Source organism: Crotalus tigris, unplaced genomic scaffold (assembly GCF_016545835.1).
Source record: "Crotalus tigris isolate CLP2741 ecotype Arizona unplaced genomic scaffold, ASM1654583v1 scf7180000024422.289953, whole genome shotgun sequence".
NCBI lineage: Eukaryota > Metazoa > Chordata > Lepidosauria > Squamata > Viperidae > Crotalus > Crotalus tigris.
In genome coordinates, this window is record NW_024100589.1 from 187,095 (window position 1) to 214,150 (window position 27,056).

General features: G+C 38.7%; 3 protein-coding genes and 1 gene segment (V, D, J or C); 3 read left to right on the forward strand and 1 right to left on the reverse strand.

Moving 5' to 3' along the window:
* Positions 1–3,473: 3,473 nt before the first annotated feature.
* Positions 3,474–5,118, reverse strand: LOC120302086. The segment is given in 2 exon segments: positions 3,474–3,853; positions 5,025–5,118. Coding segments are annotated over 2 exon segments (420 nt in total).
* Positions 5,119–7,640: 2,522 nt separating this feature from the next.
* On the forward strand, positions 7,641–12,048 carry LOC120302108 (olfactory receptor 6X1-like). Its single transcript, XM_039330017.1, has 2 exons — positions 7,641–7,847; positions 11,082–12,048. The coding sequence occupies exon 2, from the start codon at positions 11,107–11,109 to the stop codon at positions 12,046–12,048; it is 942 nt and encodes a 313-aa protein (XP_039185951.1). The 5' UTR covers positions 7,641–7,847; positions 11,082–11,106.
* A 1,737-nt stretch (positions 12,049–13,785) lies between these two features.
* LOC120302123 (olfactory receptor 6X1-like) lies at positions 13,786–16,623 on the forward strand. 3 transcript variants are annotated; one of them, XM_039330036.1, is made up of 3 exons: positions 13,786–14,082; positions 14,697–14,932; positions 15,518–16,623. In XM_039330036.1, the coding sequence occupies exon 3, from the start codon at positions 15,525–15,527 to the stop codon at positions 16,467–16,469; it is 945 nt and encodes a 314-aa protein (XP_039185970.1). In that variant the 5' UTR covers positions 13,786–14,082; positions 14,697–14,932; positions 15,518–15,524; the 3' UTR covers positions 16,470–16,623. The 3 variants fall into 3 exon arrangements, with proteins under 3 accessions (XP_039185970.1, XP_039185968.1, XP_039185969.1); XM_039330034.1 differs by having other exon boundaries at positions 14,697–16,623; XM_039330035.1 differs by having other exon boundaries at positions 13,788–13,917; positions 14,697–16,623.
* A 5,133-nt stretch (positions 16,624–21,756) lies between these two features.
* Positions 21,757–25,549, forward strand: LOC120302116 (olfactory receptor 6X1-like). Its single transcript, XM_039330025.1, has 2 exons — positions 21,757–21,814; positions 23,942–25,549. The coding sequence occupies exon 2, from the start codon at positions 24,331–24,333 to the stop codon at positions 25,273–25,275; it is 945 nt and encodes a 314-aa protein (XP_039185959.1). The 5' UTR covers positions 21,757–21,814; positions 23,942–24,330; the 3' UTR covers positions 25,276–25,549.
* The last annotated feature ends 1,507 nt before the right edge of the window (positions 25,550–27,056 follow it).

The following is a 27,056-nucleotide window of genomic DNA, read 5'->3' on the forward strand; positions in this document are numbered from 1 at the left end:
TTTGGAAAAAATTCAGAGAAGAGCAACTAAGATGATCAAAGGCCTGGAGACTAAAATATACAAAGAACAGCTGTGGGACTTGGACTTGGCTAGTCTAAAGAAAAGAAGAAATATGGGAAAACTAGTTCTCCTAGAACTAAGGAGAAACTTCCTGACAGTGAGAACAATTAATCTGTGGAACAACCTGCCTCCAGAAGCAGTAAATGCGCCAACACTGGAAGTTTTTAAGAAGAGATTGGACAGCCATTTGTCCGAAATGGTGTAGGGTTTCCTGCCTGAGCAGGGGGTTGGACTAGATGACCTCCAAGGTCCCTTCCAACTTTACTACTATTACTATTACATGATGGCAGTATTCCAGTATTTGAGGGGCTGCCACAAAGAAGAGGGGGTTAAATTATTCTCTGAAGTACCAGAGGGAAGGACATGAAACAATGGTTGGAAACAGATCAAAGAGAGAAGCAACCTGGAATTAAGGAGAAACTTCTTGACAGTGAGTACAATCAATAGTGGAACAGCTTGCCTTCAGTAATTGTGGACGCTCCATCACTGGAGATTTTTAAGAAGAGACTAGACAACCACATGTCTAAGATGGTATTCCTGCCTGAGCAGGGTATTGGACTAGAACAGAGGACCCCAACCTTTTGTGGCACCAGGGACCAGTTCCATGGAGACAGGTTTTTCCACTGACCAGAGGATGCATGGTTTTGTGTGCTGCCAGCATCCCATGGGTGGGGCTTTGCTTGTTTGTGCAGACTGGTTGCTGACATGCTGCGGCCCGGTACTGGTCCACAGACTGGGGGTTGCAGACCCCTGGACTAGAACATCTCCAGGGTCTCTTCCAACTATCTATTCTATTCTATTCTATTCTATTCTATTCTATTCTATTCTATTCTATTCTATTCTATTCTATTCTATTCCTTATTTCCATTCCATTCTTATTTCTATTCTATTCTATTCTGTTCTGTTCTGTTCTGTTCTGTTCTGTTCTGTTCTATTCTGTTCTATTCTATTCTATTATTCTATTCTATTCTAATTTCTATTCTATTCTATTCTATTCTATTCTATTCTATTCTATTCTAATTCTATTCTATTCTTATTCTATTCTAACTATTTTATTCTAATTCTATTCTATTTCTATTCTATTATAATTCTATTCTATTCTATTCTATTCTATTCTATTCTATTCTATTCTATTCTATTCTATTCTATTCTATGGCAATGCCAACCTGATAATGAAAGATCCAGAAACAGTACCTGGTTGAAAAGAAGCTCTTTCCACCTTAGCAGGAAGGAAAACTCTAACAGCAGAAAAGCAAAAGATCAAAGCTCAAGATGGAGAATGTACATAAGGCTCCCTTTTCCAAAAAAAACTTGTTAGGTGAGTTGGGCTAAGAGACAAAATTACTCTTTCAGCCACTTTTCATATACAAACCCAGTGCCTTCTCACTATAATCATGTCCTTGCTAAAACAATAGAACATAATTATCTGTTAGAGATCCAAATGATATATTTAAAGCTGTGCTGTTGTGATTCTATTTTCATTGAAGTGAATCCAAATGAAACGTTCCCTTTGCCACATAAACTGTAAGTTTCAGAACAAGCTCAGATTCATTTTCTCCACTGTGATTCCTTGTACAGTAATACTTGGCTGTGTCTTCAGCTTTCAGTCTGTTCATGTCTAGATAAACCAGGTTCCTGGAACTATCTTTGGAGATTGTGAATCGACCTTTAAAAGAATTGGCATAATATGTGTTGCCTGTCTTTATCCGTGAGATCCACTCCAGCCCTTTTCCATCTTCCTGGCGGACCCATTCCATCCAGTAACTATCAATACTGAATCCAGAGCATGTGCAAGTGAGTCGAAGAGTGTCTCCAGGTCTTTTAACTCCTCCACCTGATTCAGTTACTGAAGCATCTGCCAGAACATCTGAGAAGGAAGACACACAGAGATTTTTGATGGATTTGTTGAGAAATTCAACTCACAATATTTCGGAACCAAAAGAAGAGTTCCTTTAAAATTGAGACAATAAAGATGACATGCATGCAAATAATCATTTTAATGAAACTTTTGAAGATTAAAAAATATAGGGTGATTTGTTGGGGTGCCTTTCAGTTTTCAGTTCTTTTGGGTGATTATAGTTCTGCAAAAGATATATTTCTTTCTATGTTGCCTTACCTCCCAATGAATCTGCCAGTAGGAGAAAATACAGCCAGGAAACCATGATTCTGATCAGCTAAAAGAAAATAACCAGATGTTGTCCATCTACCAACTCAACTTTTTATTTAATGACTTCTGTAAAGGAAATCTAGATTTTCAATTTGCATATGGATGGTATAATAGCATTGAAAACCGAAAATCAAATTGAGTAGACCATCAGTATCAATGCTATATGAATCTTACCACATTTCTAAATTCAAAAGTAAGCATATATTTATGTTTAGCAACTTTACTGAAACATAATTTAAGTGTTCATTCCTAGTTAGATTTATCTACTTTCTTCTAGGAGCTTATGATGGCATGAACATAGTTCTTCATCCAGTTTTAATTCGACATAATGGCATTTCTGTATGGTAGATTAGGTTGAGAGATATTGTTTACTAAAAAGTGGATGGACTTGTATCTTAAAGAAGAAGAAGGAAGAAGAGATTGTTTCCATCCTTACTTTAATAGCCACCAATGGCAACACAAACAAGCATTTTATCAAATTTAGCTTTCACTTCTCAGTCACTCTTGGTGTTTAGAGTTGAACAGCTGTTCTTTCTTATTTCGGTTTTGGATCAATGGATTTATAAAATAGTGTAGGAATTGGAAAGAGTATTTTGTCCATTTCTAACACCATCTTGAACATTCTGAATACAAGGAATGGTATATTGCATGAAATATATATTAAAAAGTCCCATTAAATTTAAATGACAAGTTTAAATCACTTTTTGGGGGGGATGGCATATAATTCCATTTTTTTTCTTGTAAAAATTTTTATTTTCAATTTTACAATACATAACGATCTTACAAATACTTCAGATAAAAAACAAAACAAATTGATACACACCACATTCGGTCTTGCCCACCCATTTCCCCCCAAACCGCATCCCACCTCAAACCAACTTACTTCTTTCCCTCTTTTTCTTCACTCACCCCCTCTCCTCCTTCACCTCCACCTTCCTACTTACTTCTCACCTTCCTCTTCTCCCTCTTGATGCGGTCCAGGGGAAATGCCCGAGCAGTTCCTCTCTCAAAATTAAAACATTAATATTATATACATATAATATTAATGTTTAAATCACTTTATAGCTCAACTGGTGAAGAAAACAATTTATCCCAGTGATTATATATTGTGACAACAGCAGATCCTAGCTGGTCTAATAAGTGAGCACTCTGAGAACTCTTTGGATCTGGTGGCATCTAGCTAACATCCAGCAATATTGAGTATTTCAGTTGGCCATGAAGGGTGTTTACGCCCATTGCTGTTTAGAACAATCTAGGCTAGGCAAAATAGATCAGAGTGACATTTGGAAACACAACAGTTTGTGTGCTGTTCAATTTCACTGTGGGCACTACAGTAATAGAGACCGCTGTCTCCAACTGTCAGCTGCCTTATCTCTAAAGAACCAATATCCCGGGAATTATCCCTAGAGATGGCAAATCGATCTCTCAAAGACTGACGTACGCTTGATCTACTGCCATCCAGGTTGCTTTCTCCTATCCATTTAATTCCTTCGTCGCCGATCTTGTATGTCCACTGTATCCAGTATTGAAGAAAAGAGGAGATACCTTTACAGGTTAAAGTTAAAGTTTCTCCAGGAAGTTTAATTTCTGAGGTGGGCTGGGTCAGAATTTTCTGGAGCTCCACAGCTGCAAATCAGAAAGTGGGGACAAGATTACAAAATCAGATTAGCATCGCCCCAATTCCTTTAGTAAATTCCATTTTACAGCCATTTTATTCAATTGTATGTAGCTGCTCTCATGCCAAGTGGAGCAGAATGACTGCAAAATGATCTGAATCCAGATGTTCCAAATTTCAGAAATTACTGCTTGCCCATAAGACATTAAAGCTTCAAAAGTGATGTCCAGCATCCTAGTTTATTAACAATTCATAACTTTGGAACCACCATATAATAGGATGATACATTGGCAAAGTAATATATTCATAGGATTGTTGATATGAGAGACGAAAGAAGAGAAACTACTAGCTGTTGGATCCAAACTATGAAATGGAAAGAGTGAGGAAAGAAAATAATTTTTGACATGCCAACATCATTCAAAATGTCAACAATACATTAAACCTATTAATAAATAAATAAAATAAATAAAAAACAGGAAGACCTGGAGGAACGTTGTCCATGGGGTCGCAATGGGTCGGACACGACTTCGCATTTAACAACAACAACAACAATTAATAAATTATTAACTATGGTAGACTCATTCAAAAGCCTCTGGAAATGATGCAGAACAAAGCAACAAAAAAATGATTAGGAGGTTGGAGGCTAAAATATATGAAGAACGTTTGCAGGAATAGGGTATGTCTAGTCTAGAGAAAAGAAGGACTAGAGGTAGACTGATAGCAGTCTTCCAATATTTGAGAAGTTGCTGCAAAGAAGAGGAGGTCAACCTATCTTCCAAAGGACCAGAAAAGAAAAGAAACAATGGATGGAAACTAATCAAGGAGAGAAGCAACCTAGAACTAAGGAAAAATTTCCTAACAGTGAGAACAATCAACCAATGGACTGGCTTGCCTTCAGAAGCTGGGGGTGCCCCATCACTGGAGGCTTTTAAGAAGAGACTGGACAGCCACTTGTCTGGAATGGTATAGGGCCTCCTACTTGAGCAGGGGTTGGACTAGAAGACCTCCCAGGTCCCTCCCAACTCTGTTATTCTAGTAAAATAGTCAATCATATCCCCATCATTACAGGTGATGTAGGTAGGCATTGTTAGTTAATTGAAGAAATATAAGATTTTCCTTAGTCCAGTGGGGATATATGGAAAAATATATTTCCTCCTTTTCTGGAAAATATATTTCACTTACCAAGGAAGCTGTTCACCAGTATAAAAACTGTTACTAAAATGTTCATGATATTGTATCTATGAGGCCCCCCCCAAAAATTAACAATGTTCTTGGAACAGAGAACATTCCAAAATGTGCTCAAGAAAAGATACACAAGTCTCATATAAGATTGATGAAAGGAAGAAGGATTTGCATAGGGTGGCCTATAATAGGGCACAGTTTACCTGACTCATGTTCAGCTGTTGAAACCTCAAATTCCACTGAGCATTAAAGAATAGTCACTGCTTAAATGTGCAGAGTGGCAAATAAGTCAATGCTGATTTATTTCAAATTTAATCATCTTTTTAATCTCAAATTCTGCTTACCCCATTCCCACAGGAGTTTGATTATCATTTTTTTCTGAAAAAGAGGTCTTTTTGCAAATGTTAAAGAGGGAGGGAGGGAAGGAGAGAGAAAGAGAGAGAGAGAGATTAAGACAGAGATTATTGGTGTTTTCTAAATGAATGCATTGTTTTACATGAAATTAATCTTATGCAGTGATTATCGAGCATTATTTCCATGCCTGGAATAATAATAATGATAATAATAATGATGATAATAATAATAATAATAATAATAATAATAATAATAATAATAATAATAATAATAATAATAATAATAATAATAAAAGTTGGAAGGGACCTTGGAAGTCATCTAGTCCAACGCCCTGCTCAGGCAGGAAACACTATTCCATTTCGGACAAATGGCTGTCCAGTCTCTTCTTAAAAACTTCCAGTGTTGGAGCATTCACCGCTTCTGGAGGCAGGTTGTTCCACTGGTTAATTGTTCTCACTGTCAGGAAGTTTCCCCTTAGTTATAGGTTGTTTCTCTCCTTGATTAGTTTCCATCCATTGCGTCTAGTCCTGTCTTCAAGTGCTTTGGAAAATAGCTTGACATATGCATTTTTTTCTCATTGGGTTTATTTTAAACTAGAAATAAGGAGAAATCTTCTGACAATGAGATCATTCAACCAATGAAGCAGTTTGTTGTGAGTGCTTCATCATTGAAGGTTTTGGACAGCCATCTGTCAGAAATGGTATAGGGTCTCCTGTTTAAGTAGAGGGTTAGATTAGATGACCTATAAGGTCCCTTTCAACTCTGTTATTCTATTATTAAGTAAAGAGTTGCACTTCAACTTTTGTGAATTTTAGTTGATGTTTTGAATCAGAATAGACACTATAATCCCAACATAGCTTTGAAGGCATCAACAAGATTAACAAGGAATGCCTGATTAGTACTTTAGAGGAAGAAATCTCTATATATCTATAACTATAGCAACAGCTGCATCTATAGCTACCTATCTCTCTGTCTATATCTACCTCTATGTCTACATATATATGTCTATATGTCTGTACCTATCTGTATCATCTATATCTATGCCTGTCTATATTCATAGACGTCCCCGAATGACTTTGCTTATCAAAGCTGGCTAGAAAGATTACGGATAGTGATCATATGTCCCTGGGACAGTGAAATGGTGATAAATATTGCATATGCCAGTTGCCAAATTTTCGATCACATAACTGTCAGATTACTGCAATAGTTTTAAATGTGAAAACTGGTCATAAGTAACTTTTTTTAGTGATGTTCTAACTTCGAAAAATCATGAAACAAGTGGTTGTAAGTCACAGACCACCTGAATATATTTATATATATTATGTCTGTGTCTATGTCTGTGTCTGTGTGTCTCTCTCTGTGTGTGTCTCTGTGTGCACCCATATCTCACACAAGTGTCTCTGGGTAGCTTTCAAGACTAAAACAAGCAACTCCACCAACATCTCTTGACACCCAAGGAAAATTTTTTGTCCCACTCACCAACTAAAACAGAACTCATCCACCCTGACCCAAGTGGCAACACATTTATCCCAGAAGTATGACATTAAGATAGTGTGCCAACCTCTTCTCCCCTGCAAAGCATAGATCAGGCATGTGAAACTTGCGACGTCATGTGACTTGCGCGACATATCAGGACTTTTTCCCCATTGCCAGCAATGGGGTGGACGCGGTTTTGGTGTGACACAGCTGGCCCGTGGGCCGGTAGTTTGGCATACCTGGAATAGATACTCCCACAAGATTTCAACCATCTCAAACTAATCTGTGCTTCCCAAACTGCAACTGGATAAAGTTCTTTTAGTCATTGTGTTTGCCCACTACTCCATAAACAAACATGGTGTGGCAAAGCATTAGGGAGTAAACCTTTAAAAAATGTGTCCATCGAGCAAAAAACATTCCACTTTAGCTTGTATTATATGCCTATGCAGCATAATTTTACAGAAGGAAGGAAGGGAGGGAGGGAAAGGGAGTCAGGAGGGAGGGAAGGAAGGAAGGAAGAAAGAAAGAAAAGAGAGAGAGAGAGAGAGAGAGAAAGAAAGAAAGAAAGAAAGAAAGAAAGAAAGAAAGAAAGAAAGAAAGAAAGAAAGAAAGAAAGAAAGAAAGAAAGACATGCATATTCACACAATTCTAATTAGGTCTCTCTGGGCTATTAAGATTTGCTTCAAAACTCATTTGTGGCTTAGGGAAGTATGACTAAAAATATACCAGAGCTGTAAAGAACCCACTGTTATGCAGCATCATGGATGGAACCATAACATTTAAGTAAAATCTATATATTTTCTCCTTTTTTGCAGGTTATGGGGCACAGTTGGCTGTAGCCCTCTATTTTCTTCCATCTTGCAGAGTGCCTTGAGTTTTGAACTCCTTTCTTATATGTGTGTGTTTTATTTTCTTTAAATCTCAGAAAAGCTTATTGTTGATGGAAAGGTGGAATTCTGTATGATAGAGCTTGGAAAAATTGCCTTTTATTCTGTGAGTACACTTCATCTTCAGCACCTGAACAGTATTTCTTTGAAAGCCAGATTTCTATTGCTTATTTGACTTGACTATTACATTTGCAGGTCCCCTGCTTGGGTGGGCAGGGGGTTAGACTAGATACACTTTTCTAGTTCTTGATTTCTGATCATGTCTATCTTGTTAAGATACAGGAAATCACAAACGCAGAACAATTCAGGAAAATCATTTATTTATTAATTTTATCAACTCTGTATATATTTTGATTAATTTTGATTAATTGTATTAGGGCTTGGGGACGAAGTGTGCAATATTTAAGCATCGCAATTGATTTTCTACTGCAGATATTTTATTTTAGTCATTCTAAGCTGCCACAAGTCTCACAACTGTGAAGGATGGGGAGAACCAAAATTAAACAAACAAATAGACTAAGTTCACACAACATCTTAACATACCACCCTAAAAAAAAAAAATCCTTCCTGATGTTAAAGCACATCGAAGTTTTATGTGTTTTCTTTTCCTAACCTGACTTAGTTTACGTCTTTAACACAGTCACTTACCAACCTATGAAGGTTTGATCAAGATCTGGAAATCTTTGTAATATTAATGCCCTTCTTTTCCTAAGGAGATCTCTTCCAGACTCTGACCCCCTCAAAGAGTTTTTAATTTAAAAACTGATCTTAGTAGTACAATGAAGGCAGCAAATAACAAAACAAAAACCTAACACTTTTTAATGCCATCTTCTTTGCCTCTGTCAAAACATGTTTCCATATCCATCAAGATAACATGAGAAATATGGAAGCAAAATGCAAGAGATTATAATACTGGCTCTCCCAGAAGGAAAGTTTTTCCCATAATTATAACTTGTATGTCATTCATAGGATGGGTGGACATTCTCTTCTTACAGATACTTTAAATTTTTGCACATTATTTTATTTGTGGAATGCATGTTGATTTTGGTCCTTTATTTATCAGTTTATCAAATTTTTATCCTGTTATAATCTAAACTGACTCTCGGGAGTTTAAAGAAGAGTAAAACACAAGGTGATAAATACAAACAAAGCAAGTAGCTAAAGCATCTAAACTTACTGAAAACAGATGTGGTGTCCTGCTCTATATGGCTCCTATATGTATTTAAATTATATACAGACACATCGTATCTTAAAAGAACTTGTGTGAGATGGTCAAAAGATTTAAATATTTGGCGATCATCCTCAATATTTTAATCATAATCTTTTCTGTGTAGTGTTATCCCTCAGAGGCCGCCAAAGCACAGACCCTCTTAATCCTCCCCCTTTATTCCCACTCAACAGCTGTGCTCTCAAGGCATTGACAGAATGTCCAGTTTTAGTGGAGCTCGTATGGAATGAAGAGATGGCAAGTTCTCGTCGTCAGAGGGGGAGTTTTCAGGAACAAAGGTGACTGACCCCTAAGCATGGTGGTCAGTGCATAACAGTATTTAACAGCCTCAGACAGTCATAGCAATAATAGTCAATAGTCCCCAGCAGTCATTTGAGAAACAAAAGGGGTGTGTGGAAAGAACTCCCTGGCTTCAATCAGCAGCAGAAACCATGAGCAGAGATAATCAACACCTCGCAGTCACAGCTCACTCTGCTAGGGCAACTCCCCACAATGTTTATAGCATGAACAGCTGATAGTGATCAACGTTTGGATGGCCGCTGGTTTCCGAAGCAGTAGCGGCTCGCCTCCTCTTCTGTCGGGGCCCGTTGTCCCAGGTCTCTCTCTATGCCAAATCTAGTTAAAACCTGGTTCAGCACCCCAGGAAACTCCCTCACTGTCACTTTCTCTCTTCCCCTTGCTTGGGATATCCCCTTGTAAAAGAAAGCAATAACCCCCCCTCTCTCTCTTCCTCTCCTCCCCACTACTCCAAAGGAGAGGAATCACCTAAAACTCCAATTCTCTTTGGCTTTACCTGGTCTCTCCCCAACAGCAACAACACCCCGTCCCCTTTTTCCTTCTCCTTTTCTTCCCTTCCCCCAGTCTACACCCACACACCGAAACTAGCAGCAGCTGTCTGAGCTTTCCACTCCCCTCTCGTTGGCCAGGCTCCCGCAAAGCATTTCGGTCAGCCTGCTACATCTAAAATTCCCCATTTGGCCTTTCTCTTACTGGTTTATTTCTACATATTTTCTTGTAGCTTCTGAAATCGTTATGAATTCACATGAGGTTATATGATGTCATTCGTTTTGGCTTTCTTATTTTGTTTTTTCCCTAAATATTTTTTTCTACTTTGTGTGATCCCTGGGCTCCTATTTTTCTTTATTGTTTTTCAGCACATCTATATTGTTAGATTACTATTCATATTCTATAATAGCAATAGCGTAGCATTTAGACTTATATTCAGCTTAATAGTGCTTTACAGTCCACTCTAAGCAGATTTACAGAGTCATCCTATTGCCCCCAACACTCTGGGTCCTCATTTTACCAACCTCAAAAGGATGGAAGGCTGAGTCAACCTTGAGCTGGCCAGGATCAAACTCCTGGCTGTGGTCAAAGTCAGCCTGCAATACAACATTCTCCAGCATGATTGGATGGAGAACCTATGGATGGGTTGTCTTAATCTATCTGCTCCAATTAGACTAAGTCTGAAATTTAGTACCGCCCCCTCTGTGCCAACTTCACCCCAGTTTTAGACTTAGTCTCTTTGCTCTAAGACGCATTTTTTCTTCGCTTCTGGAGCAGAAGACTGTGTATTTTCCCTTTTTCTTATTCCTGTTAGCTTAGTTCTAACTCCTCATTTTCATTAATTCATTAATTTCATTAATTAATTTCATTAATATAAAAAAAATTTCGATCAAACTCCTGGCTGTGGTCAAAGTCAGCCTACAATACAACATTCTAACCATGGCTCTATTAGAAACTGAGATTTCTATTAGAGAGAAATTCATTCGGTGGTCTGGTTCAATAGACAAATATTTAAGAATTTCTTGATTGAAAGATTGTAAGCCACCCAAGGTTTTGTGAGTTGGCTATTGAAAGTGACAGAAATGAATATTGTATAAAGGCCCCTGATGTACCTCACACAAATGAATGCCCTAAATCATTTTAATTTTCTAATTCAATCGTCTAACCTGTGATTCCATATTTTATGTTATAAGCTGCATAACTGTTGACATATGGGCCCAATCTAGTATCGGACATTTTCTTCATTTGAAAAGAGGGATGACCAATTTAAATAGGATGATAAAATAACCAGCATGTAATTTTTATCCTCTCGTTTGTCCTTGACAGTTATAGGCAAAAGATATCCCTGCAAATGTATCAGATAAATCAGACTGTGGTCACTGAGTTTATCCTGCAAGGGTTTCCAGGCTCGGCTGAGTTGCAGAAATATCTCTTCGTCCCGATTCTTTTTATCTACCTCCTCACAATCACTGGAAACATCCTGATCATTGTCATTGTTGCCCACGATCCTCATCTCCATAATCCCATGTACTTCTTCTTGGGGAATTTTTCTTCCTTGGAGATCTTCTATGTCACCACCTTGTCACCCAAGATGTTGGCTCACTTTCTAGCAGAGAAAAAGTCCATTTGTTTCTACTGTTGCATCTCTCAAGCTTTTTTCCATTTCTTCCTCGGAGCCACAGAATTTTGCCTTCTTGCTTCAATGTCCTTTGACCGCTACATTGCCATCTGCAAACCATTGTATTACAACAGCATCATGAATTTCAGACTTTGTCTCCAACTAGCCTTGGGATCATGGTTGGGAGGGTTATTCACTGTCATTGTCCAGATGGTTTTATTATGTCTGCTCCCATTTTGTGGTCCCAATATGATCAACCACTTCTACTGTGATGTGACCCCCTTAGTGAGTTTAGTTTGTGCTAATACATATCTGCTTGAACAGATGGTGTTATTGGGATCAGTCCTTCTTCTGTTCAGTACCTTCCTATTCACTGCGATCTCATATAGATTGATCATCTTCACCATAATGCGCATCTCTTCGTCTTCAGGGAGACAGAAGGCTTTCTCTACTTGTGTTGCCCACCTTACAGTTGTATCCATCCAGTATGGAACTGTAATGTTCATGTACGTTAAGCCCAATGCCAACTCTTCTTTGGAAATAAACAAGGTGGTTTCTGTACTTAATACCATTGTAACCCCTCTGCTCAACCCTTTCATCTACACTCTGAGGAACAAAGATGTCAAAGAAGCTTTGAAGAAAATGATATGTACTAAAGATAAAATATTTCATTGAGTGTAATAAAATATACTATAAAATTAAAGTTTATTTTGATTTGATTCCCAGATGGGATAATGGAGATTTATTCTTCCCCCCAAGATGCTGACATTCATTAGATGCATTTTCAGTAGCTTCATTTTGGCTACAATCCTCCTGTCATGGTCAAACTGAATTTTTTTTCTTAGAGGAAAAATCATTCTATGAGGTGGTTCAATAGACAAACTCTCTATTGTCAAACTATATTCTTTTCCACTTATGAAAATTTCATCTCTTATTTAGAGAGGTCAGCCTGCTTGGTGTGATATCCAAATGGTAATGCTAGTTTTCAGTCTGTCGAGTTGGACTTTTTGTACAGTGATCTAGTTGTACAATCTACTGAATTGTGCTTTTCAATCTATTGAATCTATTCAGAGACATAGATCATGTGAAGTGTTAGTACTGCTTTAGTACTTGGAATACTGCATCCAGTTTTGGTCACCACAATATATAAAAGATGTTGAGATGCTGGAAAGAGTGCAGAGAAGGGGAACAAAGATGATTGGGGGGGGAGGCTGAAAAGCATATGAAGAATGATTGCAGGAATTTGAGATGTCTAGTCTAGTGAAAAGAAGGACTAGGTGTGACATGATAGCAGTGTTCCAATACCTGAGTGGCTGCCACAAAGAAGAGATCAAAGCAGCAGAAGGCAAGACAAGAAGCACTGATTGGAAACTAACCAAGGAGAGAAGCAACCTACAACTAAAGAGAAATTTCCTGTCAGTAATATAATATAACTATTAATATAATATTAATATAATTATTAATATAATATGTTATACAGTAACTATATAATAAAACTCTCCTTGGTTAGTAACCTACCAAGGAGAGAAGTACCTAGAACTAAGGAGAAATGTTCTAATGGTGAGAGCAATCAACCCATGGAACAGCTTTCCTTCAGAAGTTGTGGGAGCTACATCACTGGAGGCTTTAAAAGAAAGACTAGACAACCATTTGTCTGAAATGGTTTAGGGCCTCCTGCTTGAGCAGGTGGTTGGACTAAAATACCTTCAATATCCCTTCCAACTCTGGATGAAGAAGAAGAAGAAGAAGAAGAAGAAGAAGAAGAAGAAGAAGAAGAAGAAGAAGAAGAAGAAGAAGAAGAAGAAGAAGAAGAAGAAGAAGAAGAAGAAGAAAGAGGAGAAGAAGAAAGAGGAGAAGGAGGAGGATGAAGAGGAAGAGGAAGAGGAGGAGGAGGAGGAGGAGGGGGAATAAGAACAAAGTCAGAAGGGACCTTGGAGGTCTTCTAGTCCAACTCCCTGCTTAGGCAGGAAACCCTATACCATTTCAGACAAATGTTTGTCCAATCTCTTCTTAAAAAGTTAAAAACCTCCAATATTGGAAAACCTACAACTTCATCCCATAGAAAAATGTAACACATTTTCTTTCTCATTTAGAAGTAAACAGCCCATCCTGCGTTCTAAAAAATGGTGGTGGTGGTGGTGGTGGTGGTGGTGGTGGTGGTGGTGGTGGTGATGATGATGACAATGATGCATTAAATCTTGAAACACAATTTTAAATAATTTAAATTCCGCTTTGTCTTGTTTTGGGCAACTAAAGTCTCCAAGGGTTTCCTTGGTCCCCCCCCTCTAATGATTTGTTCTCCTTGGTGGAATAATTAGAAAACATTGAAATATTTTTTTCCCTTGGTGAAGAATCTGTATTTTCATTACTGAATACAAACTGAGTACAGAAATTAGGGATGAGGCATAAGAACATCTATTTGGGACTCAATCATGCATCAACCTAACATCAGGAACCAAATGATAGTCTATAAGAAATATGTTTTGTTTCCTTCAGTTTCCAATAGAAGTTTTCAATAGAGGAGAGACTATCTGAAACTCAGGGGTGAGCTATGGAGTTCTGATTCTCTGACTTTGATTGTTGGCTTACCACGATTGTATTATTCATCACTGGGTTACAAAGACTAGATTATTTGCCTAAGTTAGCTTATGAAAAAGAGAAATAACATCCAATCTATTGCTTCATGAATTAAACTGAGCATCTACTCAGGTGAGTATTTTGTCTTCTTTTATCATTTTTTGTGAATGATTAGTTGACCACATTCTTGCAGAAAAGAGGTAATCTAACTAAAATTATAATTGTGTATAATAAATAAAGTTAAATAACTGAGTTAAATGTATATTCAACCCCATTTTTCATAAATTTCTCTGTAAGCAATTGAATGCGAGTTAAATGATAATAGTAACACATTAAACTTATTGATTAATTATTTTATTAAATTATTGAAAAGCTTTGCACTTCTATATCTGTAGAGAATTAAGTTGACCTTGATGGAACTATGGAAGTTCCATTTCTAAGACAATGAGGGGTTAAATAAATGTTTTAAGTCCACAGTGAACAGATAACATTTAAAAGTAGATCAGACAATTGATTCCCTAATTCATAATAAAGAGAGGGAGATCCAGCACAGTCAGACTAGCAGGATTCTGTTGTTATAGCCAAATAGAATAAAAAAGAGTTTTAGTAGTCCTGCAAGTTGATTTCTTGGTTTGGCCTATCTAACGGAGCTGACTCTACTTAATCAAAGATGGAGGGAAGGGCTTTAGCTGCCCTTATATACATCATACATGTATGCTTGTCTGTTTTTCTCTCTCCCAATATAGATTGCCAGAGAGAATACTAAATCTGGCAGACTCCTTTCCATTGGATGAAATCAAGAGAAAACTGAACGTCCATCTTTCTGAAATGCTTTGATCTGGATTCTTGAACTGAAGAACAGGTTGGACATGAAAGTCCATGTGGCATCTTCCAATTTCTGGAAAGATACCACATAAAAGAAGGTCAAGTCGTCTCCTTTCTCTATCACCCCATAGCTCACAAGATAGACTAATGGATTCAGGTAACATGGAAGGTAGATTTTAACTGATTGCTAGGAAAAACACACAAAAAGTAAGAGCAATTTAACAGAGGAAATCAGTGGGGCAGAGAACTCCCCTTCACTTTCTCTTAAGAAGACCTTAAAATTGCCATGTCATAGAGGTGTGTAGATACCAAGTTAACAAAGATCAATGTAGAAGAAACAAAATAGGCACATAGTTTGATCAACATTTTCTTCAAATACCCAAGAAAAAATGGGTAGAGAGATTCATGTTATAGAAACTACAGAACAAAACTTTATGTTGCAGAATTTTTAAAATAAATCATCTTTATTCTTAAATATTATCTTTCTGGTCCATACATATTTCACTAAAAGCTCTGGAAAATGTAAACACATTTTTTTATTCCTACTGAACTTGGTTCTAGGTCTCAAAAAGTGGACCCTGCACCTTTGGGAAAAATGTGATGATGTTGATTGAACTTGCTTCTAGGCCAAAGATTTGGGTTGGTTTGGGTTGGCTGATAAAGCATCAAGCTGTAGAATAATAATCTTGATGAATCATCCCTCTGATGCTGCTCAACAATTATTCTGTTCTTGGATGAATAGGTTTGGGATGAAGAACCAAACAGTTGTGGACGAATTCATTTTACTGGGATTTCCCAGCATCCTAAAAGTAAGATTTCTGGTGATTGTGGGTGTCTTGATGATCTATATCTTGACTGTCACTGGGAATATTGTCATTGTTGCAACTGTGGTTTATGACCCTAATCTCCATAAGCCAATGTACTTCTTCCTCAGCAACCTTTCATTCTTAGGAATTATGTATGTGACAGCTACAATCCCTAAATTTTTGGTCAATTTACTCACCATCAAGAAATCTATCAGCCTGACTGGTTGCAAAGCTCAAGCTTTTTCCCACTTTTTCCTTGGGGCCACAGAATTCTTCCTTCTGACTGCTATGGCGTATGACCGTTACATGGCCATCTGCCACCCCCTTCATTATCACGCAATCATGAGTAGCAGAGTTTGTGTTCAACTGGCTTGTGGATCCTGGTTTGGTGGTCTGATGACCGTTTTGGTACAGACCATCCTAGTGTTCCAGCTTCCATTCTGTGGCCCCAATACTATCAATCACTTCTATTGTGATGTTGGACCATTGCTAAAGCTGGCTTGCACTGACACTCATCCTATTGAATGGATAGTCTTTGTGGTTGCCACCATCGTGGTGTTCAGCAATTCCCTCTTGACGGTGGTTTCATACATCTTCATAATCTCCACTGTGATGAAGATCCCATCCATTTCTGGAAGACAAAAGGCTTTTTCTACTTGTATCTCTCACTTAATCGTTGTTATTCTGTTGTATGGGGCAATTATTTTTATATATGTTAGACCAACTGGACATGCTTCATTAAATATGAACAAGGTAGTCTCCCTTCTCAATACTTTGGTTACACCATTGCTCAATCCTTTTATTTATACTCTCAGGAATAAAGAAGTTAAAGATTCTCTGAAAAGAGGATTAAGCTGGAATAAAGTATTTAAGAAGAGCCACAAATAAAGTTTTTTTTTTTAAAATGGAGACATGACTGACTAAAGTACTATGGAGCACCATATCCCAAAGGTGCTTTTTCATGAGGCAACTGGACTTTCTTGTTTTTCTTTGAAGACGTTTTGCTTTTCCTCCAAGAAGCTTCTTCAGCTTTTATACTTTATACATTTATACTCCTTGCAAACAGCTGGTCATTTGCCTTCTTTTATGGAGTCATTGAGGCCACCTGGAGGTTTATCTGTGTCATCAGGGTCATCTGAGTAGTGCAAATGGCTGTGGAGCCTTCTTGGAACTGCTGAAAGGACTGTGATATAGACTGGAGATAGATGATGTCGGATCCCTCCCCCTCTGTTGAGAGAGGGCTGTTCAGTTTTGACCTAGATGGCCTCTTTGACCCTTCTTTCAAACTAGTGATCCTTTCTGTTCAAAATGTGGACTTTGCTCTCTGCGAAATAGTGGCCATTGTCTTTCAAATGCAGATGGACTACTGAATCTTGTCCTGATGGGTTTGTTCTCCTATATTGTGCTGTGTGTTTATGAAGTGGTTGTTTTGTTTCCCCAATGTACAGTTCTGCATAGGGCTCTCTGCATTGTACTGCATATATCACATTGCTCAGTTTGTGTCTGGGTGTTTTATCCTTGGGGTGGACAAGCTTCTGCCTTAGTGTATTCCTTAGTTTGAAGTGTGCACATACAGTATGTTATGTTGGCTGAAGATCCACCTGAGCTTTTCTGATATACCTGCAAATATGGAATGACAACATTGCAATATTTGGGCGTACACAAATTTCTCAATGAACTGGAGTTTTTTTCTTTTTTTGAAAGAATACTGCATTCTAACCGCTGTGCCATCACGGCTCATATTGAATGATTGAATTGAACAGATTGATTGAATTGAATAATTCAATCAGTCAATACTGAATAATTCACCCTACTTTCTCAAATCTTCTATACAAATGGTCTTTTCAGGTCCCATCATGGCATATATAACATGAACAATCCGTAACATTTTCTCTCTGGTGGAATCTATGTTGTAGAATAAATATGTTCAGGCTGACCACATTTTAGGAAAGAGTTCAAAACAGATGTGGTTAAAGTTTTAGAGTCTTATTTTGTCCCCTCTTTGTGATTTTTAAGGTGTGTGTGTGTGTGTGTGTGTGTGTGTGTGTGTGTGTGTAAAATTCTTTTTGGACAAACCAGTCTGATTGAAGCATCTTGGTTTTTGTAACTGCTAAACCGCAGTTTTACTATTATGATCACGTTTGCCTTGCAGCCCCAGCCTAGAAGCGTTAAGCAGGCTCAAGTCGCTACTGCGATACACAACAAATTCAAATTTCTTTTTGTTGACAAAGAGTTAAAGAACTAAATGGGAGACTAGAATAGCTATTTCAAGCTTTTTAGCTCTCATCAGCTAACCATACCCTTATCCTCCAGGGCAACTGTCCGACCGCTTGGGGTCACCGGGCAGAATGAAATCGAGCTAAGAAGCCAGAGCTCCAGCTTCTTCCACCCATTTCGTCAAACTCCAAACCAGATGTTTTTAATATATTTTTTTAATTGCTACCTTTTGGCATCACTTTGCAAGGATAAGCCCATGCATATTGTCCCTTGTGATCCTGAAGTGAGGATGGCCCTAGGGAATGTTTAACTATAACTCTCTAAAGTTCTACACCATCCAGAGTCACTTTCTTTGAGATGGATGGCCATATATACAGGTAGTCCTTGACCTACGGCCACAATTGAGCACAAAATTTCTGTTGCTAAGTGAAACATTTGTTAAGGGAATTTTGCCCCATTTTCACAACCTTTCTTGTCACAGTTGCTAAGTGAATCATTGCAGTTGTTAAGTTAATCATATGGTTATTAAGTGAATCTGGCTTCCCCAATTGACTTTGCTTGTCAGAAGGCTGCAAAATGGGATCACATGACCCTGAGACACTGCAATTGACATAAATATGAGTCAGTTGCCAAGTGTGAATTTTCATCACACATGGTATAGGGTTTTCCTCACCCATGGTGTCAACTTTGAAAATGAGCATGGCTGCAGCCACTTTCCCTACTCATTTTCAATTGACCCATAGCAGGGAGGGAGGGGGGTTTACCAGGTGCTTCTCTAGACTACACAGATTTTCTCCCATGGGAACCAAGGTCATTGGCTGCTCCTGGGACTGCAGGCTGTGCGTTTTGTGAAAAGCCTGCCCAAGAAGATGTATTGGGGAATGTAGTAGCTTGCATAGCTTTAGAGGTGGGATTTCTTAACTTTGTATTGGGGATTGTTATGTGTCCATTTAGACCTGGTTTCATTTTTGATGTGCCGATACTTATTATCAATAAATATGTTCTTTGAGGAGCTTGCAAGCCTTGGAGTTCTGCTTTATTTGTTTCTGTCTGTCAGAACCATGATACATGGTATAAGATTTTCTTCACACATGGTAAAGGGCCGTGGTGGTGAACCTATGGCATGTGTGCCACAGGTGGCATGCAGAGCACTCTCTGTGGGCACGCGCGCTGTCACCCCAGTCCTAGGCCTTCATCTGGGTTTTATAAAATCGTTTCACTTTAGGCCTCTGCCACCGTGTTAAAAAAAAAAAAGCTTCAATCAATCAATTTCAGCTTCTAGATCTCCCAAAGTTGGAATTGATTGATTGAACTTTTTAGTCCCACCCAGTCTTCCATTAACACCGTAGCCATGCCCACCCAATGAGCCATGCCCATCTGGCACCCGATGATACATAAGTGGGTTTTGGGTTGCAGTTTGGGCACTCGATCTTGTAAAGGTTCGCCATCACTGGTATAGGGTTTCCTGCCTGAGCAGGGGTTGGACTAGATGACCTCTAATGTCCCTTACAAATTATTATTATTATTATCATCATCATCATCATTATCATTTTTACATGAGCATGGGGATGCTGCAACAGTCATAAGTGTGAAGAACGGTTGTAGGTCACTTTTTTCAGTGCCATTATAACTTTGAACAGTCACTAAATGAACCATTGTCAGTCGATAACTACCTGTATTTGATAAAATAAATATGCTTTTGGTAGACAATATGGAAATGGCCATAGGTTTCTTATGGCCATTAGTTCTGGCCACTTCCTATAATTTCCACTGAGAAATTATAGCCAAATTTGTCTCCTTCAAACTTTTCCTATCCACATTTTTCTTCCAACTGCTTGATAATAACCAGAGGCAGTTATCTCTAAGTGGGAAAATTCCCAAGAGAAATTATGATTAAGGAAAGTTTCCATTACTCTGAGAGCTCTTAAACAAAGTGAGTTATCCTATTGTAATTAATCTTAGGAGATTTTGATAATGGAATCTTTCTTTTAAGAAATGGATGACACATTAATAGTTGGATCACTCTGAAATTTCCAGGAAATATATTCTACATCAAGCCAATAAAGATTTATTGAATTTTGTAAATGAAGACAAAATTGTTCAGAATGACATATAGAACAGTACATTACAAAAGAGATATTGATATTTATTATATTAATCAAGTTTGAAATCATATTAATTTTAGTGATAAACACAAACTGTGAGCAGCTATTGTAAAAATGCCATTGTTTTGTACATACAAATAGATACAACTGAAAAGTATTGGTTTGCTGTGGCAGCTTATGTGGTTTTCATAAATTAAGGTAATGTCTTCTGAAGGTTGTACTTCTGATACAATGGTTCATTAAGTGAGACCAAAGCAGTGTTCTTGAAATAAAAGTTGCAGTTTATGGGTTATCTTGCAAAGTATAGCCAACGAGAGTCACAATATCAACATGAAGAGCCAAGGTGGACCAGTGGTTAGAATGCAATATTGCAGGCTAATTCTGCCCAATGCCAGTAGTTCAGTCCTGATGGGCTCAAGGTTGACTCAACCATCCATTCTTTCGAGGTTGGTAAAATGAGGACCCAGATTGTTGGGGATAATATGCGATTCTGTAAACCTCTTACTGAATGCTGTAAAGCACTATAGAGCGGTATCTAAATCTAAGTGCTATTGTTATTGGTATCAGAGAGATGGATAGCATAAAAAATCAATCAATCAATCAATGTTCTAAAGATATTTCTTGCTTTTCTTTTCCTTAAAAGTTCAGGTGTTTGAGGGGAGGGACTTACTTGCCTTAAATAACACAATTTCTTTCCACTTGACTACAATGATATGATTTTATGGATGGACCAAATCAGTGGTCTCATCTAGATTCCCCTTCCATCTAATTTGATGTACAAGCAAAAAAGATGCAATGAATTAGAGGTAGTTGTTGTTCAATGACTGTCTGAAGTTACAATGGCACTGAAAAAAATGACTTATGACCCTTGCAGCATCACCATAGCTACTGTATGTGATGAAAATTCAGATGCTTGGCAACCGGCATGTATTAATGTCGGTTGCTGTGTCCCAGGGTCATGTGATAACCTTTTGCAAACGTCAGACAAGGAAAGTCAACGGGGAAGCCAAATTCACTTAATAACCATGTTACTAACTTAGCAATTGCAGTGATTCACTTAGCTGTGGCAAGAAAGGTTGTAACTCAACTGTCTTGTTGTAAATGTTGTAAAATGGGGCAAAGCTCAACTGCCTTGCTTAGTAGTAGAAATATCATGGTGTTGATTTAACAGCTAACCAGCTTATGTACTGTACGATTTAAGATGTAATGATGGGGATGACTTAGCAGGGTCTGTGTCTCTTTAAGAGCCTTTGTATAAAGAGAAGATTCCACCGATGTGTTCTCTTCTTTCCATTTCCTGCTTTAACTGTGGTTTGCTGGATCCTGCTATATTAGTACATGTATATATATTGTTCCTGGTGTATGATATTGTAGATATTGTAAGATAAACCACCATTTAATATAGACCACTGTTTACTGTGTTTATTCCTGTGTTATCTCATGCAATAAGACTGCACATTCTAACAGGAAATTTTGGGCTCAACTTTGGCCGTAAGTCAAGGACTACTTGACAATGAAACAGTCCCCCATTTCATTTCAATGTACAAGAATATTTCTGAGCCTTCTTGAAAATCTCAGTAAGTCCCACTTTAATTTTTTGATGGGCTAGACAGAGTTATCTTCAAAAAGAAAGTCCTTCTAATTAATCTGCCTTCCCAATAATCAATCCCTTTTTTTCAGCTTGACTAGTTCAGATGACTCATTTCCATTATTTCAAAGTTGTTCTTTGAAGACACCCATAGAGAAGCAACTAATTGGCCTAATGGAAACTATTACATCAGTTACAATATCCCTGAGGACCTATTAAGGAAATAAAATTTTCTCACTATCCTCTCTTATGGAACAGAGTTATATGTAGAATCTCTTTCTGTTAAAATTATCTTCAGAACATGTTTGATGACGGCCAGAAGGGTAAGAAAGGAGATTCTACAGTTTTCTTGTTGAATATATTGTTGTATCATGACTGCAGATCCTCTTCCTACTGAGATTAAGCATATCACTCAAATATGTAAAACTTTGATGTATGAAAATTGGCAAGGCTGCACCTAATTTAAAATCTCAGGTTCAAGACTGGTGAAGTGGATGCAACATGGAAATTGCTTGGGATCTAAGGTGTAACATTGAAAGAGGTCAGAAAAAAAAGGGACATTGAATTGTTTTGCTAAATCCCACCATGAACATCTTTCTACAAAGATCTAGCCAGGGAGGAACAGGAGTTTCATAAGTGCCCTGATTCTAGCAGTTGTCAGTATGATGGTCCAAGAGATGGAGATACATAGAGAGAGAGAAAGAGAAGGAAAATCCCACCTATTCCATCATTTTAGGATTCTACGATTTGGAATTGGCTGGCTTATTTCATTGATATAGCGTTATAGATAAAGAGATCTATGACCATCCTTTTTCAAGAATGCCTTATAAATCTCTCTGGAGATTCTCAGTCATCCAGGTCATGGTTTCCCCGAAAGTGCTTTCTTTCAAAAGGAAACTGGACTTTCTTGTTTAGTTTGAAAACGTTTCACTTCTCATTCAAGAAGCTTTCTCAGAACTGAAGAAGTGATAAAAAATAACTCCTCTTTGGAAACTTAAAAGTAGATTACTATCTGCAACCTGCTAAAGATTTGAACAGATCATAACATAGGAATGCTTTGGCTTTGGGACTGTTTCAATCAAGGAGGTCTTTACCTGGAATCTCATGAGATCATGGAGGGTGACAGCAAGATCCCAGAGAAGGAAACAGCTGCTTTGAGTTGAGGGAAGGAAGTACAACATCCGAAGTCTCAAAGATGAAATGAACCATATTTTCATTATTTTTTAATGTTACCACTGCACAATTCTATCAATTCTTCTCCTCTGATGCTCAAATCATTTTCTCCAATCTCCTCCCAGCCTTCTTTCCTTCTCTGTTCTTTCCCCCCAAAAAAGTAAGATGAGACTGAGATATGAACTTAAAGAAGCTATGTTTAAAAGCAAAGCTGATTGAAGCTAAGATTAATTGCCCCAAGGTAAGTCAAGGTTCACAATGCCCAAATCCTGGTTCCAGGCAGTTCCAATCACCCTCCTGACAGTCAAATAATAATAACTGAAATCACTAACAAGAGAATATGCTTCAATTTAAAGTTGGTTCTTCGTTTATATACAAATATATACCACTTTTTACGTATACAAGTTATGAACATGGAAACTGGACAATTTTATTTGTATTTATTTGATCTGATTGGCACACCCAAAGGTTTATAGGAGGTTCAAAGAATAAGACTGGTGTTGGTAAAAGTTTCTCTAATTATTCAGATAAAATTAATGTATCACTATTTCCATGGGTATTCTTTTTTAGTCTTCCTTTTGCTTTTTTAACACTCATAATCTGAGCATGTAAAGATGCTTCTCTTATGAGATTTTAGATATCAGTCCTGTATGTCAAAATATTATGTGATGCATCCCATATTAACTACCCTCCTTTATTTATCTATGGAGATTCTCAGTAATCCAAGCCATGGTTGTCTCAAGGATGCTTTTTCAAAAGGCCACTGGACTTTCTTTGTTTTTTCTTGAAAACATTTTGCTTCTCATCCAAGAAGCTTCATCAGTTGTGACTGGATGGTGGGGAAGATGGAAAGATTAATTCTGACAGGAAGAACAAATCCTTCCATCTCTTCTCCCCCCAATGACCATCTAGCCCAGTGGTTCTCAACCTTTCTAATGCCATGACCCCATAATACAGTTCCCCATATTGTGGTGACCCCCAACTACTTATACATCACCGGGTGCCAGGGGCGTGGCCAAAGAAAGGGGGGGGGGGAAATGGCGGACAGCCTTGTTTGGCGACCCCCGTGAAATGGTTGTTCGACCCCAAATGGGGTCCCGACCCACAGGTTGAGAACCACTGATCTAGCTAGAACTGAAGAAGCTTCTTGGATGAGAAGCAAAATGTCTTCAAGGAAAAATAAAGACAGTCCAGTTGCCTTTTGAAAAAGCACTTTTAAGACCTCCTTTACTTAGTAAGATATTTTTCTCCTTAAATGTGTTCTTCTTTTATTTCAGGAAGAAAGAATATGGCCAGTATAACTTCTGAAATATCAGTCCAAACACTGAAATATAATGTTCTGCACCTGAATTTGACTTTTCACATACTTCCTTGTGTAATGTATTACAAATGATGAAATGAAATACCTTTTTCACTTAAATGTGTAGATGTTATAACAATACTAGTTAATTTTCCAGACAGACAAATTTAGAGAAATAGAACATTTCAGAAGTTTTAAATGCCCTGTGCTTCTTTCCTACACCCTTCTTTTCTGCTTTGAGTTTTTTCTTCATTTGATTCCATTTCTTAACCTTATTTATATATATATAATGCACACGGTAGCAATAATTTTTGAAATGCTATATGTCATCTCAGCTACCACTGAGAAATCATTGACAATTCTGAAATGATGGAGTCTAGGAATATGTCTAGAGTGAGTGAATTTATCCTATTAGGAATTCCCTTTCTGTATGATCTTCACCGAGTCTTCTTCGTGGTGGGTCTATTCATGTACCTTGTAACCATCCTTGGGAATGGCTTCATCCTTATCATTGTAGCAATTGAGCCAAGACTTCAGACACCAATGTACATCTTCCTAAGCAACCTTGCTTTCCTGGAGATCTGCTATACCTCCACTGTGGTACCCAAATTGCTACAGACGTTTATAGAAGCCAAAACCACCATTTGCTTCCATTGCTGTCTGGCTCAAGGATTTTTTCACTTCTGTTTTGGTACCACAGAGCTCTTCATCCTCACAGCTATGTCTTTTGATCGCTATCTGGCCATCTGCAAGCCGCTTCAATATCCCATCATTATGTCCAAGCACATGTGCTTTCAAATGTCTTTGGCCACCTGGTATGCTGCCTTTGGGATTATCTTTTTTCATTATTTTATTATTTGGACATTGCCATTCTGTGGGTCCAATATTGTTGACCATTTCTTCTGTGATATTGGTCCTCTGTTGAGCCTTGTGTGTGCTGATATTCATCTCATTGAGTCCCTCAGAATATTGACTAGCTTTGTCGTTGTGATTATGACCTTATTTCTCATGATTCTGTCCTACATTTTTATCATTGCCACCGTCCTACGCATTCCCTCCTCTGTAGGGCGGAAGAAGGCCTTCTCCACCTGCACCTCTCACCTGTTGGTAGTGTCCATCTTATATGGAGCTCTTGTCTTCATGTACGTGAGGCCCAACGTCCAGTCCTCATACCGCTTGACAAGGACTGTGGCGATTCTGAACACCACTCTTACCCCAATGCTGAATCCTTTCATATACACAATTAGGAATGCCGAAGTCAAAAAAGCTGTCCAGAATGTAATCCATAAAAGGAAAGGGACCTTACATTGAGACAATGAATGGAGAAATAGTTCCAGCACTGTCTTATGCAACAGGAATGAGATGAACTTTAGAGAATTGCGGCATTGGTGGCATTTTGAGTGTGGCAATCAGAATTCAATCGGCAGTTTCAGACTTAAAAACACCATTTGACTTTATAGTTTACAATACAGGTGGTTCTTGACTTACAATTACAATTGACCCCAAAATTGTGAGACATTTGTTAAGTGAGTTTTGCCCCATTTAACAACCTTTCTTGCCACAGATGGTAAGTGAATTACTGCAGTTGTTAAATTAGTAACATGGTTCTTAACCGAATCTGGCTTTCTCATTGACTTTGCTTGTCAGAAAGTTGCAAAAAGGGGATCACGTGACTCTGGGACACTGCAACTGTCATAAATATCAGTCAATGGTTAAGCCTCTCAATTTTGATCATGTGACCATGGGTGTTAAATATTCCGTTCACTTGCGAATGATGAATAAACATGGCAAAGTTCAACAGTTCTTTATTCTCTTAAAGCGACACCCGAACAACCGGAAACAGCCATGCAGGCCTCTTTATGTGTCCAGAGACCCAGACAATGACAAACAAAGTAACAGAGCGTTTTCGCGCTTTGCGCATGCGCACAAGGCCGGCACCACTCAGTCTGGTCCCAGGCACCTTTTGGAATGCCCAGAACCAATGCAACGTCCCGAGCCTGCTTTTGCAGGATCAGGACACAACACCCCTCCCCCCTAGATGGAACATATCTGTACACACACATGTACATCATACATTGGGAGAGTTATATAGTTTCATCAATCAAATGCAAGGAATATGGAATACTCGAGGTTCCCTTAGGCAAACCCCTTCAACTTTGTTAAGCAATAAATGTATCCGAAATCAAAAAAATAATACAAAATAGTCTACCCGTTATTCAGGGCCCTCATTCACAGAACCCTTCGAACTTGACAGCAACTTCACAAATTCTGTAAGATGTTTGGGTGGGCACCTGGCCTACTGCGACCTCCTAGGGCCAGGAGAGATTGCCTGGCCCCTCTGCTCGCCCACCAGGCAAGGCAGGCCGGGGTGTTGCTGCCTTAAATTCCCAGGTGACCCTGGTAAGGGTGCTTGGCCTACCTGCTCGCCTACCAGGCTAGGCAGGCCAGGACTTTGCTGCCCCAAATACCCCGTTGACCCGCCCATCTGCTAGCTGGCTGGACCCTCTAAGTCCAAGCCAGCATACCTTGGAGGGGTGGAAGTCCCCAGGTCCACAATGGACCCTTCTTGGGAACACTCTCCCTCGAACCCAAGGCCAGCAGATGGAGAGTGCTGGGTAGCAGAAGTGCCCAGTACTCTGTGGCCCCCAAACATGTGCCCAAGGTGCCAGAATCAGGAGTCGCCTCCATGGCAACCCCCTTTGCTGTTGACCTCCTTCTGGGAGCAATTGCGGAATTTGGAAAGCACCCCTGCTGGAATTCTTTTTCTCTTGCTGCTTGTGATTTGTGTGGATACCCCTGGTCAGTCTCCCTCTCTGGAGCACTATCTGACATATGTGAATACTGTGGATACCCCCGGTGTGACTCCCTGTCTGGAGTAATTATGGATGTGTGGGATGACCCCCTATCTGGTGAATTCCTGTTAGGAGCACTTGCAGAACCTTGGGATGAATCCCAAATAGCCTCAGTAGCAGCTAGTGATGGCCTGTTAGGCCTGTGAAACTGAACCTCAGAATGCATGTTATGGTCCTCCTCCCCTCCCAGAGCAGAGCCAGGAGCAGAAGGGTGAGAGTCCAGTCTCCAACGCAGTTGGT